The following is an 18,054-nucleotide window of genomic DNA, read 5'->3' on the forward strand; positions in this document are numbered from 1 at the left end:
CAAAACAAGTAAGCAAGCAAAAATAACAAAATAAAAAAACTAAGGGACATTAATTATGTTGCTGTTTTATATATATATAAAATAAATCTGATCCCATTTTATATTATTTCATTCCTAAATGTAAATACAATAAGAAGAATAATTTTTTTAATGCTTTTTAAATTTGATCCGAAAAATTATATGAATTAAAATGATCTATTTTACTTCAAAGACCGCTTTACAAAGCTTGTTTCATTTCAATTTGTTTTAATAAACATTAATAAGCAACATCCAGTCTTCCTTGTTCTAATTTCCGGTGTATGGTCACCTGACAGCAGAAGTCACGTGAGTACCACTTCCGTGTTTACAGGAGCGACTCCGAATAACTGATGTTTCTGTGCCTCGCCTTTTTAAAACACTTAACTTCTGAGCAAGGTGAAGACTAAAGCAGAAACCAATATAAGAAGAATATCGACAGCGGCTTTGGCTCTACAGTAAGTTTACAGTTTTACTTTCATTCTTAAGAATTACTTAAAAAGTTGTTATAACGAAAATGTATGTCTATTTTTTATCCACATTACTATTATGCACTTATATTTTTAATATTACTCATTAAAAATATAAGTGCAGCTATTGCGCAGTGTTGTTTTTGCCACAGCATTTAGACTTACACTACAAAATCCAAAGTTTTTGATGGTCAAATGACAGCTAAACACATCACAATGAACATTGTCACTCAGCAGGTTGGTGTTGCTTGCTGCTCCCATTCAGCTGAGACTCACGAGGTTTAAGGTGTCTGTCAAGATTAAACACACCTAGAAAATATCATCACACCTTCGATGTGTAAATAGCTGTTTGGTGTTGATGTAATCCAGCACATTGCATGTAGTGTTCTTGCAAAATTATTTAAACCTCTTATGTTCATGAAATGGTCCGATGCTTGTTTTTTTATAGTCTGTGTACATTAATTGTGATTTATGATGCAAAACACTTTGTGGCTTTGTCTGTGAAGAGTGCTTTATAAATAAACTTAGTGTAATTTATTAAAATTTCATGTACAAAAACTAGTTGGTTGTGAATAATCTGATAAATGTGGGATTAAATCTTGATAGTATTCTGATATTAATTACATTTGTTATGACTAGGGCAGATCAAAACTAAACTTTCACAAAAGTACATGAAGACACCGTATATATTTGAAGGCTGCACATCACCCTTAAACACTCCATCCTCAATGTGAAATATGGTGGTGGCAGCATCATGTCGTAGGACTACTTTCTCTTCAATTGGGATTGGCAAGTGGTCAGACTTGATGGGGTGGTGGATGGGATATAATATAGGGCAATCATTGAAGAAAACATGTTACAGACTGCTAAAGACCTGAGACAGAGAGGAAGGTTAACCTTTCAGCAGGACAACAGTTCTTAACATTCACCCAATGAAATGGTTTAGATCAAAGCAAATCAATATGCTGGAGTTGCCCTAAAACCAACTGAGAATCTTTGACTCCTAATCTAAATGAGCCTGAGCTGTTTTCTAAGCATAAATGAAAAAAAAAAAAAAACTTCCCAAGAGGTGATAAACCAGTAGAGACAAAACCCAAACGTATAGCAGCTGCAATTGCAGCAAAAGGTGCAAGCTCAGCTTTTTATTAGTGGAAAATGTTGATTACCATGCATTTTTCCCCTGTACTTTGGTCTATCATACAAAAACCCAATGACAGTTTGCAGCTGAAGCCTAACAAAAGTGCAAAAAGGATTTTATGCATGTTATAGTTTTCTATTCTTATGGTTTTCTGTTTTTCTTTCATTCATTCTATATAATCAGATTTTCCTTTTTTTCCACTTCAGGAATGCATTTCGCTGTGCTCATTTTTGCCTCTGTGGCCACCATGACCACCTTCGCCCTTGACAATGGACTGATGAGAACGCCTCCAATGGGCTGGTTGGCATGGGAACGATTCCGCTGTGACATTGACTGCACAAACGACCCAAAGAACTGCATCAGGCAAGCAGGCTTTTCATAAATGAGCACGCCTAAAATAACGTTAGATAATAACCTTAGAACATTTCTTGACACAGAAGCAGCAGTCAAGCAATGTTCAATAAACAGAAATGTGTGTCTTCTAATAGTAATAGTGGATGGAAACTTTATTCAAATGCAGCATAAATTCATTAGATGTTTACAAACCGTACATCTTATTTGGGTCAGTGCTGAATGTTGCTGTCCTTCCTCCCTCCAGTGAGAATCTGTTTATAGACATGGCGGACAGACTCTACGAGGACGGCTGGAAGGAACTGGGCTACGTCTACGTGAACATAGATGACTGCTGGGCGTCCATGGACAGAGACAAAGATGGACGGCTGCAGGCTGACCCTAATAGGTATAGTTTGGACACATTCAGACAGGCGCGCTCTTTTATAAAAACATTATCATATCCAGGCCAATAAAACAGAAGTGGTGGCAGTGCAACCAGTTTCACAATCACAGCAAAGTGCATTTGTCTGTAGCTTTCCTGCAGGTATCTTCAAATCAGAGTCAGTAGAAGTCTGATTAAAAACAATAACCTTTGAGATCTGTGGAAAGCTGAGATAAGTGCCTGACCTACTTTTTAACAAATGGGAACATATTCCTCTCTTATGACTGTGTGATCATGACTTTAGCAACTAGCATTGTTGGTAACATGGAAAAACCTGCACTTGTTCAACAGTTTCAGCAGGTAATGTTTAATTTCCTATGTTAAAATCAGGTTTCCAGGGGGAATCAATAAGCTGGCGCGCTACATGCATGACAGAGGCCTGAAACTGGGCATCTATGGGGACATGGGCACCCACACCTGTGGGGGGTACCCCGGGACGACGGTGGATAAGATTGATATAGATGCTCAGACATTCGCTGACTGGGAGGTGGACATGTTTAAATTTGACGGCTGTTACTCCAATGCTGTCGAGCAGGAGCTGGGTAAGAAAGCATGAGTCATTAGTTTAATGGTATGAATTCGGAGGTGATTCACCATCTGATATTAATTGACTCTTTTTGCTTTTCCTGGCAGGTTATCCTCTGATGTCAAAGGCTTTAAACGCAACGGGCCGCCCCATTGGCTACTCCTGCAGCTGGCCTGCTTACCAGGGTGGACTTCCACCAAAGGTGTTTAACACTGGCAAATGTTTCGAACACCGTGTTCTAGTAAAATCAGGAAAAGTTTTATAGCTATATCCCTGCTTTAGACGTGTCTCTTTTCTTTGGCCTTTGAGACAATCTGAGCTGTTGACTTTGTTGTCCTGTATTCTGTTATTTTTACTATTACTTGTATATACTACTGCGATTATTAATTTACCAATTGATCATATTTGTATTACATGATTGTGTACAGCACTTTGGTCCTGTGGGTGTATAACTTGCTCTATAAATATCATTGGTATGAAACGGTACGGTGGTTTAATAATGTGAATGCTATTGATGTCTCAGGTGAATTACACTCAACTCGGGCAGATCTGCAACCTCTGGCGTAACTATGGCGACATCCAGGACTCTTGGAGCAGTGTGCTGAGCATTGCTGATTGGTTTTTTGAAAACCAGGATGTCCTGGCACCTGCAGCCGGACCTGGAAGATGGAACGACCCTGACATGGTTTGTCCCACCGGCCTAATAAACTTTACTGTTTTCCGATTATTTTTCCATCCATTGTTACTTTGTGGGTTACTCAGTGCCTTGTTACATATTTAGTTAGTTTCTTAGTTATATACTAGTCACTTTTCTACTTAGTTACTCATAAGTTATTTAGTTACATTCTTATTTCTCACAAGCTTAGTTAGAAAGAAACCAGGCTGCTTCTTTGGTATTATTATTATTATTTTTTTTTACTTTCTCAATCCAAACATACTTAGTGAGTGATTGTTAATTTGTTACTTATATCTAAACTTACCTGTTTAAGTATTACTTACTGAATGACTTGGTTACTTATTTCCCTGATTACTTAGTTACTTAATTAACAAGTTCTTTGGGAAGTTACTTCCAGACTTTGGTTTTTGTTATTTTAGTATTTAAAGCTTAACTACAGTGGGAATAGCCACATTAAACATATTTTCATATTTCCAGCTTTTGTATTTATACTTCAAACTTTGAGTAAAAGAGCCATGGGAACTCTTGAAAGCTGGAGTCCAGAAACGTGTTGTTCACTGAAATGTCTAGGAACTCAGTGTGTCTATTTATGATGCGGTCAGGCTCATAATGACAGGTAGGCACGTAGTGGTTGTCAAAAAGGTCTGAATACCTACTAATAAATGTAATCCCTCTTAATTGTGTGATCATTTCCTTGCTCCCACCAGCTGGTTATCGGAGATTTTGGTCTCAGTATGGAGCAGTCTCGTTCTCAAATGGCTTTGTGGGCAATCATGGCGGCTCCCCTGTTCATGTCCAACGACCTTCGCACAATCAGCAGCGGAGCCCGGAGCATCCTTCAAAACAAGATGATCATCAGCATCAACCAGGACCCCCTGGGTATCCAGGGGAGACGCATTCTCAAGGTGTGGATTGGTGCTGCTGTTTTGCCGTTGGCTGTGAGGAAAAGAAGACGGATATGGCAGTGAAAAGCGTTTTCTCGTCTCATTGTTGTCAATGAAATTGCTTTCCGTCTTCCAGGAGAAGTCCGGCATCGAGGTGTTCTGGCGCCCCCTGTCAAACAACGCCAGCGCTTTAGTATTCTTCAGCCGCCGTAACGACATGCCCTATCGCTACCAAACCTCCTTGAGCAAACTCAACTACACCACTGGCAGCTACAAGGTAGGTCTCAGAGATTTAGTTTTTCACCGTTTAATAGTACGAGGCTGTCACTCAGGCTTTAACAGGATTTTTTTTTTTTTTTAATGTGGAGGTTTTCTTCAAAGAATCACTTCTGTTTTCTGTTTTCTTTTTTTTTTTTTTTTTTTTTTTTTTTTCCCAAGGTGACTGATGTCTACACTGATCAGACTGATGTGCTGAAAGACTCCACTGAGTTTGTGGTTTCAGTGAACCCAACAGGTGTGGTCATGTGGTATGTCTCAGCGCCCGGCAAACTGCAGTACCATCCGTTTATCAGAGGGAACAAACTCCACAGACAGACCTATGATACAAAGCAAAACAACTTCCTTTGAGATTTTATTATCGCTTGGTATCTTTAGGGGTTTGGCCTCGGTGTCGTTGTCCCTGCTCGGTCTGTTTTGCTGCAATCACACATGATCTTTCTGAATGAGTTTGTTTCTCTACCTCAGAACGATTCAGGTTTAATTTTAACTTTTTTTTTTAAATTTTTTTTTATAAAATATCAACTTTTAAAATAACAAATCGGGTTTGGTTTATAAGGTCTTCTTAAAACACAAGAGATTATATTCTAGGTAGTGATTTTATTATCTCACATAAAAGGGTTTTAAAAGCAGAATTACGATCTGTCTAGTTTTTTATTTTTTTCTCAGCAAATCGTCTTTCTCAAGGAACTAAAGCACTGGGAATCATGGGTACCATATGCAATTACCACCATTGTTTTTCTTTAGAATTATATTTAGATATTTGTCAATAACGTTTTGCCAAAACTGTTAAATTTTCTAAATCTTTTTGGAATAAAAGTAAATTTTATAAGAAGTGCTTCTTTGACTTATTGTTTTGGGTTTTTTTCTCATCAAGAAGTCTCAGGAATAGGAATCCAAAGCACTTATTTTACTGCTGTTAGATTTTCTCTGAAATTCAGTAAACTGTAAAATGTTTTAGTGTACTTCTGAAATGTTAACCAGGTGAAGATATCAAATGTAGCTTAAGCTGAACTAAATCAAAGCAAACTTAAAGAAAATCTTTGTAAAGGATTCACAACTAGTTAAAACACGTGGATCCCGTGGATATGGTGCTCTGCATATTTAAAATGAAAATAGGTATATTTTCATAGCATACCCTTTAAAATAGGTGTGCTTAATACCTATTTCAGTAGGTATTAAGCATAATGCCTATTGTGCTGATTTCTTTCTCAATGGAAGAAAATGCTTCTGATCTTGTAAACATACTCCTTAGTCAATACAAATGAAGGATACAGAACATTGTTGTGAAATATTCAACACAATCATTACATGGCAGAGAGTCCTGGTGGTCCTCCAGTGTTGTGGTTGGCCTCTTTGCTGGCCTCCCGGTTAGTTTATTGTGTTTTCATTAGGTTTAGTAAATTATCAAGGTTTTATAATGTCAAAGTTGTCTCGCATTCATTTTTTCCTATTTCATTTCATAAACACTTGAGTTTTAAAGCCCCTCTTGCAAGAGCGTCCAGGCCAAGACAGCAGCACAGAAACGGTTTTTATACACAATTTGTAAGATAGAAAAAAAAAAAGCATTTAATAAAAATAAGCACATGTTTTAAAAGCAGCGATAATAATATGTACTCACTTCCAAATCCTTGAATTCTTTTAAACGTGTTCAGACACAACAGCCTCTGGAGACACGCGTCATACTTTCCGTCTCCATCTTTTCATCACGTAATAATGTCTGTCTTCACTTCGCCAGAGTACACATGTAATCCTGTGGAAGTATTTCTCCTGACTTGCTGCCTCCGAACAGTGAGAACATTTTGATCCTCCAACCTTTCTGCAAACTATGGTGTTAAGGCTGAGGAAGCATAATTCAGGAAAATCCTACTGGGACAGCTGCACTGCGTTTGCAATCAGATTTATTTTTAAATGATGTTGGTAGGTGTGAACTTAAGAAGACTGAATGCAAATGTCAAATCAAAACCTGCTTCATTGAAGCATTGCTTTATTTTACTCTCTCAACTCACCTTAGCTTATCCGGTTAATCCTAACTTAACCTGCTGTCTAATCTTCTGACCTTAACTGACGTCCGAACAGAACAGGCAAATTTACGGTAAATTGGAAGCGCATGCAAGTATGTTGTTAAAATGCGTCAACTTGATGACAAAGTATTTTTCAAAGTAATAAGATCAGAATTACATACATAAGGTCCTGCTGTGTAAAAATAATCATTTTAAACGGTGACACTTATGATTTAGTTTGTGTGGTTCATAAACTATTACTGACAGGCGCAGTTGATAAGAATCAAAGGTGGTCATGACATTACATTTAAGATGACTTTGGATTATTTTCGACCCACATGTGGATGTTGGAGTTTTGTAAAATATCCCCCCCAAAAAGTTACAATTTTATACGGCTCCTGTTTTTTTTTTTTTTTTTCAGGGATAAGAAACTGCAACTTTTCTTTATATTGATATTGTAAGAAAAGTACTCAATCAATCGGAAAGCAGTTAAAATATTTCTGCAGACATGGGCAGAAAAATGTTTTTCATTTCTAGTTTTCACTTCATTTTTTTTTTATTGAACTAGGTCGCCTAAAGTCACATCTGCAGAAAACATTCCAACCCCAGTTCTGCTTCTGTGAGTGTTTTTGTTCTGATTTGCTTCATTGTGGAAACCCAAGTCTTCCATTCGTCTTTATTTCCACAACGCTGTGCACAACATAAATAAAAATGCAAGCGTCTGTCAAAAGCAATGAGAGAGGAAAATAGATGGTGTGCATGTTGATTGAAATCATTTTTTTTTTTTTTTTATGAACCGCAACTTTAATTATATTTTACTGTTTTTAAGACGTTGTGAACTTTCTGTGAACATAACTTTCAGGTGGCTGTCTTTCTGCAGTGCCTTTTAAAAATGCTTCATCTGCCTTAAAACAAAAACAACCTCTAATATATTTACTTTGGGATTTATATGTACCAACACAAAGTTATGCAAAAAAATACAATGAAATTAAAATTTGGGCTTTTAAATTGTTTAATTTGAAACATTATTTATATATCTTTACAGCCAACTGAGCCAGTTACACAATCATAAAGTTTCTGGGTTTGTTCTTCCTGGCATTGCATGTTTCTTGCCCATTCTTTGCAAAATAACTCACGACATGGGTGACTTCTAGTTCTAAATATGAGGGACTGGATTGTATTTTTGGCAGTTTTAAAGTAACGTGGGGCTAAAAATGAGTACATTCCACAATTTTTAGTATTTTGTGAATACCTTTCCGACAAGCTGTATGTTTTTTTTTGTCAAGCAAGCTCAATGTAAACGCTTGCATTTGTTTCAACACATTCCCTCTGAGCCTGTAGAGGTCAGCATCGTTCTTCTGTCTGTAGTCACGGCAACGTGCGCCTGCCAGTCCCATCCTCTGCCAAGAAATGCACCTGCTCAACGGCACAAGGACAATCAGCCCATTGAGTCCGCTCATTTATCTCTCTGCTATGATTTGCTCTCCGCTGACACCACCTTCCCAATTTTTTTGCACGTTTACTACAATGTATAAACTACTTTTATGTTCAATTTTGTCCTTGAATCCTCTGATCTCTTCATTGTATTCATTCTGTCGCCTAATCTACGCTCCTTTCTTCCTCCTCCCACTTGTCTCCTCCTGCTCGATCTTCTGCGTGTCACCTCTGACCTTGGCCTTAAAGCCCAGTGTTTGCTCACTCTTAACATGCTGGAGTTGTCACGTGAACCTATGGTGTGGCATGCATGCATAAAAACGAGTTAACTTGCTTTTAGTGATGTGCAGACACACACACACACACACACACACACACACACACACACACACACAGACATGGCTCTCGTCTGTCTTTTCAGGCCAAATTGGCCGTGCGTGCGTGTGGGAAACCAGATCTTCGCCTTCTTTTCTTCCCCATTCAGTCGGCTCGGATATCTGTTGGCTGGCTGAGCAGAGCCCATCTCTCTCTCCTGTCCAGGTCTGTGCCGCTTGGCAACCTGACGTGGGAGAGAAGTGAAGGGAGTTATGACTGAAATAACGAGAGAACAGTGGAAGAAGGATTTGCACAAAGGAAGGGAGGCGGGGGCCCTCAAAAAGTCTATACGGAGGTGCAAATGAGCGAGGCAGCGAGGGGGAGAGATGAGAGCGCGGGTAAGGGAGGGGCCGGAGAGAGGAGAAGAGCGTTCCTGCCGATGCTCACGTAGGCCCACAGCTGCAGAGAGGCGCAGTTGCCAGTCTCGTCTTTGTGTCGCACTAACACCCCTGATTCTGTTCTGTTCAGCCCTCCCTCCTACAGCCATCCCACTCATTTCTGTCACGCTGCTAGTCACACTCCCTGCCTCGCGCTCCGAAATCCCACACATAAAGGGGATTCTGACATTAAATGCATGCAGACGAGACTTTGTATATATACACGCCGGGGTAACTGCGCCTTCTCAGAAAACGGGGAGGGGGGTTGACACTACTCAGGTTCAGCTACGGAGAAAGGAAAAGGGAGGTGTTTGATAGTTACATCTATGCTCATGCATTGCCTCCAGAACTGCAGGTAGAAAAGAGAAGGAAAAAAAAAAAAGTCTGTCCACACATTCCTATTTGTGCAGAGATACAAGCTGGATTGTTTCTCTGCATAAAGAAACTGAAACATTTGTTTCCATGCACCTGATCGTGGTAACATCATCACCCCATCTGACGCTGCCAGTCTACTTGGCTGGATGCTAACTCGTGACATCACCACCCCTTAACACGATCCAATGCTAGGAAGCTGATAGGCACATACGCCATAATCTCATCTCTCCTTTTTACCATGTTATGATCTGCGTTGACTCCAAACCTTAGGAGCAATAAAACCTGATCATGTGATCCACTGACAGGAACAAAAGATTCCCATGATGCTGAATTGAAAAATAATAACTGATTCTTTAACTTTTTTTGATGCCAAACTCACGTTTGGTGTGACTGCGTGATACTGAGTCGTGCAACTGTTGGCCTACACAGCAAGAAGGTACTAGGAACTGAGATTCGTTGGACGGACGGCTGGCTGGCTGGCTGGCTGGCTTCAGTATGTTTGCACAGTCAGCACAAAACCCTACATCGAATCCAATCTAGCCTGCTTGGAATCGAATTATTCATGTCATTACTATCAGAGTTAAATTTAAATCCAAGAATATAGGGTGGAATTCAAATTATTTCCAGATTTACTGTTTGAGTCATTGCAAAATGAAAAAAATAAATAAATAAGCAAAACTGTATTGCCAATGGCATGGAGGATCTGTAGAAATTAGTCTTTGCTTAATTTCTAGAGATCCTCCATGTGCCAGCAGAGTAGATCTAAAGTGCCTTACAAAAACATTTACACCCTTCAAACTTCCTCGCATCTGTAGGGGGCGGTGGGGCATTTTGGCGCTTTCTATCATGTTATAATCATAAACTAACTCCGCCTATTTACCAAAAGCTCCTCCTTGGAGCTGCAACCTCCAGTGAGCTTCACCTAATGGAACTTAAAGAGACGGAGGCCAGTTTCAAAGTGTCAAATTGCAAAGTCAAATTTTCTTTTAAGTTATATTTGATGTAAGCAGAATTTTTTTTAATAACAACTGAAGGTAACATAATTGCTTGATTGCACGATAAAATTCCAAACGCTTGATGCATCTACATGGCTTGGAGGACGGAAACCGACTTCCTATGACTTTTTTTTTCCCCACAACAGTTTTCTTTTTCTCACTTCTTTTGAAATGCTATATATGTGATGCATAGCTAATAGTTCAATTCAAATGGACTTCACAAATTTCTGTTGGTTAAAAAAAACTAAATAATAAAATAAGCTGACATTATTTTCCTTCAACTTCGTAGTAATACACCGTGTGTTGGTCTGTGACACAAAATCCCATAAAGTACATGGATACTTTTTGCTGTAATAGGGCAAAATGCAAAACAAGTTAAAGGAATATGAATATTTTTTCAAGGCACTTTCAATCCAGTACTTGGAGGAAGAACACAGAAGAATGTAATGGAGTCTCTGGTGCTGGAACGGAGTAATAGCAATGTAGGAATTAGTGGTTTGTGGGACGGGGTCTATGCGAAATATGCTTGCTTCACCTCATATTTCTGTCTGGTGTGCATTAATGCTGGCAGAAAGCTTCAGACTCTTTTTGTGTGTGTGTGTTTTTTGAAACATTACTCTGCAGTTTTTAAGCTAACTTCCTCCGTCCTGCTAGTTTAGGGTTAAAGGTTGCCCATATGGATTTGCAAAAAATGTTTATTTAGGTGGCAAGTGTCAAAGTAACATCCAGATGCAGTTTTCCCCCAGCAGAACCTCGCACTGACACATTGGTACAACTAATTGGATTTGCAAGTAATCATAATTTTCTGCCACAAACAGTAATCCCAATAAAAATGAATGTGTTCTCTGATTTTCCTGAGCATGCAGAAACATGTAGAATACTTAAACAACAAAAGAGTGAGCAAGCAGAACTGGACCACCTGGGGTTTTTTTTTAACCAGATCTTTGTGTCCCTGGAGTCAAAGATGAAGCAAAGTCATCTGAGCTCCTTTCTATTACAAAGTAGCTTCTGACATCCCAGGTGTTAAAAACTAGGGTGTCTCTCTGTAAGGGCAATAAGGCTCCTTTTATTTTAGCATTTTGGGTGAAAGAGGGAAAACATTACTTTTCAAATAAAAAAATTACGATATAAATCAGTTTTAATTGAAAACATAAGTGTGATTAATTTCATTAAGTGTGAATTGACTGGTTCAGCTTTTTTTTTTTTGCTGATATTAAGATATTTGATAGCATTTCAACTGCTTTTCAGAAGTAACCACAGTTACTGTAGAAGGTGACATTGTAGAATTTTATCTCAGACAATTGTTTAGCATTGTTTGAATGAAATATGTTGAAGTTACATTAAATGTGTATGTTTAGCCCCAAATGTTAGGATATCTGGTGAAAAGTAACGTTGATTCTTAGGTACACTGGACCGTTACCCATTGCATCTTGCAGATATGGACTTTATAGAAGTCTGGCAAAAAGTAAGCAATAAGAAATCTTATTTGGAAGTTTGCCACCAACCAAAGCAAACAGATGAGACCAAAATTAACCTTTCTGGTCCAAATGCAAAAAAAAACAAACAAACAAACAAACAAAAAAACATAGCATGGCAAAATACGGTCAAGAATTGTGCATCGTCCTGAATATTCCACAGTTCCCATATCATACTGTGTGAATGATGTGAAGAACCAGAGAAAAAAAAATTATCTTGACCTGGTTACACAGTGGGACTCTGCCTACTTAAATTCACCTATTTGCAGATTTTTCAGTGGAACATGACTGCAAATTTTCTTGGAAAATCCACCTAAAAGCATGCAACTCAGGAAGCTGAAATACCTTGGCACAATTCTGCTTGACATGTAGATGGCTGGCATTTGCAAAGCGGCCAATTCTGGAGTGCCATTTATTTTCCTTGCCGCTCATTGGCTGTACCCCCCCCCCCCCCAAGAGCGGAAATAAGGAAGAAAAACATATTAATAGTTTCTGCAGTAGTGCCAGGAGCATTAATGCATATTAATGCATATTTGGTTTGAACTTCAGTAGAAAGCATTCTTGGAGGGAGTCTTAGCTTTTCCCTGGTAGCTGGGGTTCTTAACATCCTTTATTAGCTGGAGTCCACTGTAAGCTTATGGAGAAGTTCCTATGTTCTTTAACCCCTTCATTATAGTTCTCCCCAATGCTGAAGATTAATTATATAATGGTACAATTATACCTATACCTAATTGTACCTCCTGGTACAATCCTACAGATGTAGTGAGGTTAACAATGGAATGGCTCAATGCAAACAGAATCATACCGGCTTTTCCATTAGTGCACAGTACACTGGTCATCGTGCGCAGATTAGGTTTAGCCATCATGAATCATTGATTCGTCATTTTCTTTCTTCTGAAAGTTTAGACGAGACATCGCTTTTAGCAAACACGGAAAGTCCTGCAGCGCATCACCTAACAGGAACTTATCCTGCTCTCTGTCACTCTGGCGTCTTCTGTGACCCTCTGCCGTATTTTTCCTTCTACGTTTACTTGCTCATGCATTCACTGATGACTGGATGCTGTCACCTCTGGGATCAGACCGGCTACGGCGCGCACACTCTCCCCTCCCCTGTTGTACTCTGTGACCCGGCGAGGCACACCCCGCCAAGCCTCGCTGGAGAGACTTACTATTTGATCTGCCGTAAGCAGCAATCCCAGGAAAACTGCACTCTTTGACTTTTACGAGCATGCAGAAACACACACAATGCTTGAATATATCAAAAGACCTGGGCTCACCTGGGTTTTTTTTTTTTTACCAGATTTTTCTGCAAAGTCATCTAAACTCGTATTAGTAAGGAGGTACTGATAGGTGTTTAAGAATAGGGCATCCTTATGTAAGGCCAATAAGACATTTCATTCTAACATTTTAGGTTAAAAAAAAAGCAATAAAGGTACCCCCTCCCTGAGTCTGGTGCATGTAATTGATATTGTTTCAGAATCCCAGTGGCTGGTGTAAGTTGTTCTGTTATAAATGAATGCAACAGAGGACGACGTCTTTGTGTGGAGGTTTGTTATTTCAGCTTGAGCCGGATTCTGTGCATATAGCTTCTAAGACATGTACACACACGGGGGGTGTGGGAGGAAGACACGTAGGATGTACATCATATGCTACGTCTGCAGCTGGTCGATGGGGGGTGGAGTGTCTGATTCATGCATGACTCATGGGACTTTCACTCCTCTAGATTTTTCCTGCTTGCAGCCACTAAATTTGGTGTCTGTTAGATTTTATGAATGAATGTCAGGGCTTGTCCACCAGTGGCTGCTGTTGACTCAGTAAAACAGACGTGCCTGGTAACTGTTTTTTTGACGCCGCTGCGTACGAGGCAGGCTGCACGTTGCCGAAGTGTTTGGGAGCCGGCCAAAATGTCAGCTGCCTTCTTACTGGCAGTCTGTGTGGGTCAAAGTCAGAGGCTGCAGCCAATGCGCTTCTCCCTGCTTACAAGCTCACACAGACGCACACTGTGCCATGAGCTCATTCTTTCCCTTTAACTCTATATCTCCCCTTTTTGACTTTGCACTCTCGGTCACACACTGTCCTTCTCATGTTCTCTTGCCGCCTCCTGCTCATTTCACATCTCAGGGCTCCTCATTCCGAAACCACACAGGGAACTCTCAGACTCTTCTGCAGACATTCCTCACATCTGTCCACTCTGAGGTCTGTCTGAGGTTTCCTCGTCAGATTCCGCTACCTTTCTAGGCAACAGATCAGCAAGAATAAAATCTACTTTTAGCTTTCGGACCCACTCACAGCCAACCCAGCTGCAGGGTCTGGCTCAAGCTAGGTTCTGAGGAAAATGGTTAGAGAGAGCTGGAAAGCGCAGGTAGAGTTCCTTGGAAAATGAGTTTTGTGGGTGTGAGAACTCCAACAGACATTTGACAAGCTCTCGCGCAGCAGCAATTTGTCACCTACTTTCCATAATCGGTCTATTTTGGGGGAAAAGCCATTTAAAGCCCCCAGCAGGATACAGCAGAAACTTTGATGAGATTAGTGTGCAAAAGGGGGACCTGTTGCAGGAGGCCAACAAAAATAGATGCATGGTCGGTCAACAATGCTCATCGTAACCTTTTGTCTGGCCCGTCCGAATCTGTGCGTGGTTTTGTGTCCTATTTTTGCTTGGGCCTAATAGCATGTGAACTTTCTCTCTTTAATTCGGCTGACCCCTCCGGCTTGCTGGCCTGCCTGTCTGTCAGTTGTTTGTACAGTATCACTATGACGAGCAAAGGGATCCACGTGACACGAAGGTCAAAGCTGACTGTGATAATTCAATTTGCGCCATGGAAATCCACAGAACTCGATATCCGTCCCTTTCAGCAACACATTGCACTGACGCCGCACTCGGTTTGTCTCAGAAGTCAAAGCTCTGATCTTATAATGACGTCGCAAATAAACACAGCGTGATCCAGAATGGAATAGAAACAGACTTCATTGTCCTGCAAAGTTGGAAATTCAGGTGTAACAGCTGCAAAAGATATAACAATTCACTAGTTGGAAGACCAGAAGGACTTCTTTCTTTTGGTTCTAACTGTTTGCAATGCAAAACGATGTTGCGCTTTTCCCCGTTTGTGCTCAGACACAAACTCTGTTTTCAATTTGTCTCTGTAACTGGAGCTTGAAGCTGAGAATGAGATCACATCCAAGTTGAGCCCATTATAGTTCCAGATTGAAAGTGTGGGATTTGCTACTTGTTTTACTTTCGACTAATATTAGCAATGCTTGTCAATAAAAAGTTTTTTTTGGCTTCTAAGTTCAAATGGTTTGCACTGTAGACCACAGCGACTGTTTGACTACGTCACTAGCACGATTAGCTAACATGGCAGAAGCTCTCAGGATAAAATCTTAGGATTTTCCTTTATCTTGTGGCTTTGGTATTTCTGTGAAAAGACTCAATAATGATGGTGTATTGTTCAAGAGTTTTGTCCCGCAAGTTTGTTTTTGGTTTTAGTTTTAATGAGTACTTTGCAACATAAGTACTTTGAAAAAAACAAAACAAAACATAACAAAAAAAAAAAAAAAAACAAGAAAAACTGCCTGGTTTGAAACCACCTTTAAATTATATTAAAACAGCAAGGAAAACAGAGAGGTTCAAGTTTCTAAAGTAGAAACTAATTAAAAAAAACTTAATTTGTTTGTGAGATATTGATAAAATGCATGTGACAGAGCAAATGTGGTTTCGAGCACACCTATATGCTAGCATGCAGGCGTTGCTAGCACACATGTATGATAGCAACCACAAAAACAACAGTGCCATTTTTCTCCTATTTTCTTAGTCTGACTCATATTGTTATGATGCTGTTTCTGTCAAACTTGAGTTTTGTGTGGAAAAGCAACAAACTCTCTACATCATGACGTAGTTTTATACATTTGAACTCAACTGAACTGTAATTAATCACACTGCATTTTAACAGTTCTTTAAGATAATTTTGGTTTGAAATTGACTAAACCAATAAAGCTGAATTTATTGCGGCTGAACCGCCTGAGGTCTTATCTGGACTTTATACTTGGGAGCATGGAAACAGCAGCTCTTGAGTTTATGGAATATTTAATCATTTCTTTTTATAAAATGTAATTTACACTGCTCAAAGGTTCTAGATGAGCTGCTTCCATTTAATATCATCTTTAATGTGAATGCGCTGAAAAAACAAAAAACAAAATAAAATAATTGATCGGTAATAATAATAACGCAATTATTTACAAAATATTTTCGCATTTAGAAACAAGGCATTAGTAACGTTATGAAGTGTTTTACCAAAACTGTTGCTTTCGTCAAGTTAAAATCTGACAAAAGAAATCGACGGATTAAATGGCGCGTGAGTCGGATTGAAAATTGGCGTCTTTTGATCGCTGTGACTTGATGCCCTGCTTAGCAACTGGGATTCTCTCCCCCTTTTACAGCGTCTGTCTGTTATTGACTGAGTCAGCTGCTGAGACTTGAAGGCCAAGTCAGTTGGGCTGCTGTTGGTTGGAAAGACCACACAACGCTATGTGTGGGCCATCAGCCAGCTGTTAGGACTGGGCTGCCCTAAAGAGCCACCTCCCCGGCCCCCCAGCGCTTAAATCTACACGGTTTTGGGTCTATTTTAAAGAGATCACATGGAACATGTGGGCCTGACCTTCAGCCAACTGCTGCATGTATCTCGGCGGGCATAATGCGTCTAAACATTAACTCCGGGGACTCGGCACAGTTTAGTCTAATGGAGCTGACATGAATGAGTGTCCACGGAGTGCATGTGCTCCCACTCACCTGTTGTGCAAGACTTTATGAAGCAGACTAATAGCAGAGACAGCAAACATTTATTTAATGTCACGTCAGCAGAAGGAAGCAGATGTTATAAATTAGCACTGCAAATGGAGGCAGGGCGAAGATGCTGCCTCAGTGTCTACCCTAACCAGACACTCGCCGGGCAGCAGACTGCACCTGCGTCGCTGGCATCCACAGTCCGTCTGGTTCGAGATGCAGCTGGCTGCAGAGCTCCACCTGTGCTGCTGCTGCCTCGACACCGGGGGCTGAGGGGCCTGCTGCCACCTGCAGGGGGGGCTTTTTTTTTTCCTTCTTCTTCTTCTTCAACCACCACTAAGAGTGGCTCACAGTCTTGGAGCAGACATGCCAGCAGCTGTTCTTTCACTCCATTATGAGCACAGTCGAGGCTTTGTGCGGCGTGAAGAAAAGAGCTACTTGTCGAAGCGGTGACGCAAAAAGTCCCCCCTCTCTGTATCAAAGTGTCAGGGAAGTTTTGGGTCAACTCGCGAGAGCCATGTGTGAAAACTGTCACGTACGGCGCTGTAAATGACTCACGGCTGATTATTGTCAGCCAGGTATCAAATTTGCTTTATCTGGGATTGCTCACTGTTCCTTTGGAGCTGCAAAGTTCTTCATGAGATGGAATCACATGATGGATAATTCGCAAGATTGTAACTTGCTATCTAGCTCTGTTGCACTCATTTTTCCCCCCCATCTCACCCTCGGCTGAAAAATGACTTACTACTTCTTTCAAATATCCCAAGGAGCTTATTTCTGAAAATAAATTCAGTTAAAACGTCAGCTTCACATATCCCTCACTTTTTTAAGTCCGGTTGACCAGGTCAGTGCACTGAAGTGACCCATTAGCATTAGCTCCATGGCCACAGGGGGGCAGTAGGGTATAGAATCACCAGTTGCGCAGGATTTACCCTCAAGTAACTCAGGTAGTCCCCCCCACCCACAAGAACTTTCTGTGCCACATGTCCTCTGATGAAATGACCCATACCTCCATGAATGACTGGCATTTGAAGTGACATCAGCTATAGCTGCGACCTTGTCTCCAATGCCCTGGCTGCACTCACCGGCCACACCACACTCCAAAAACAATCCTTTCTGCTAACCTTTGCTGCTGCTTCTTTTTCAAAATTTTGATCATTGTTTGCTCTCGCTTTTTCCATTTTTTTCATTTTGAACTCAAGACGGGCATAGCTGGAAAACAGTCGCCTCATGGGGACTTTCCTGGAAGGTTAGCACTCTCCTGTAATTTTGCTCCTCTGGTCACATTAGGTTAAACAAAATGGAAGTGTGGCATCGCACAGAAATGAAAGGCAGTGATTTCGAGACGCGTGGGTAACATCTTTGTGGACCTTAGTGTTCATTGTACATGTGCATAAACCACCAGCGGTTGACCTTCTGACATTTTGCAACACCCAGAGACTCCCTCCAAGTCCGCTGGTTGCTCAGTCCAGCAGCAGCTGCA

General features: G+C 40.4%; 1 protein-coding gene across 1 annotated transcript; it reads left to right on the top strand.

The window, feature by feature from the left end:
* The first annotated feature begins 314 nt into the window (after window positions 1-314).
* naga (N-acetylgalactosaminidase, alpha) lies at window positions 315-5,598 on the top strand. Its single transcript, XM_007560935.2, has 9 exons — window positions 315-473; window positions 1,830-1,986; window positions 2,222-2,362; window positions 2,729-2,940; window positions 3,032-3,126; window positions 3,448-3,609; window positions 4,308-4,505; window positions 4,621-4,761; window positions 4,923-5,598. Exons 2-9 carry the CDS (start codon window positions 1,832-1,834, stop codon window positions 5,109-5,111), a joined length of 1,293 nt encoding a protein of 430 aa, XP_007560997.1. The 5' UTR covers window positions 315-473; window positions 1,830-1,831; the 3' UTR covers window positions 5,112-5,598.
* The last annotated feature ends 12,456 nt before the right edge of the window (window positions 5,599-18,054 follow it).

Source organism: Poecilia formosa, unplaced genomic scaffold, assembly GCF_000485575.1.
Source record: "Poecilia formosa unplaced genomic scaffold, Poecilia_formosa-5.1.2 Scaffold122, whole genome shotgun sequence".
Lineage (NCBI taxonomy): Eukaryota > Metazoa > Chordata > Actinopteri > Cyprinodontiformes > Poeciliidae > Poecilia > Poecilia formosa.

Bases quoted from the DNA above. Each gene is read 5' to 3' on its own strand.
- naga (XM_007560935.2), top strand. From the start codon at position 1,832: ATGCATTTCGCTGTGCTCATTTTTGCCTCTGTGGCCACCATGACCACC. The intron at 1,987-2,221 runs GCAAGCAGGCTT...TCCTCCCTCCAG, and splicing joins GACCCAAAGAACTGCATCAG to TGAGAATCTGTTTATAGACA. The intron at 2,363-2,728 runs GTATAGTTTGGA...TGTTAAAATCAG, and splicing joins CTGCAGGCTGACCCTAATAG to GTTTCCAGGGGGAATCAATA.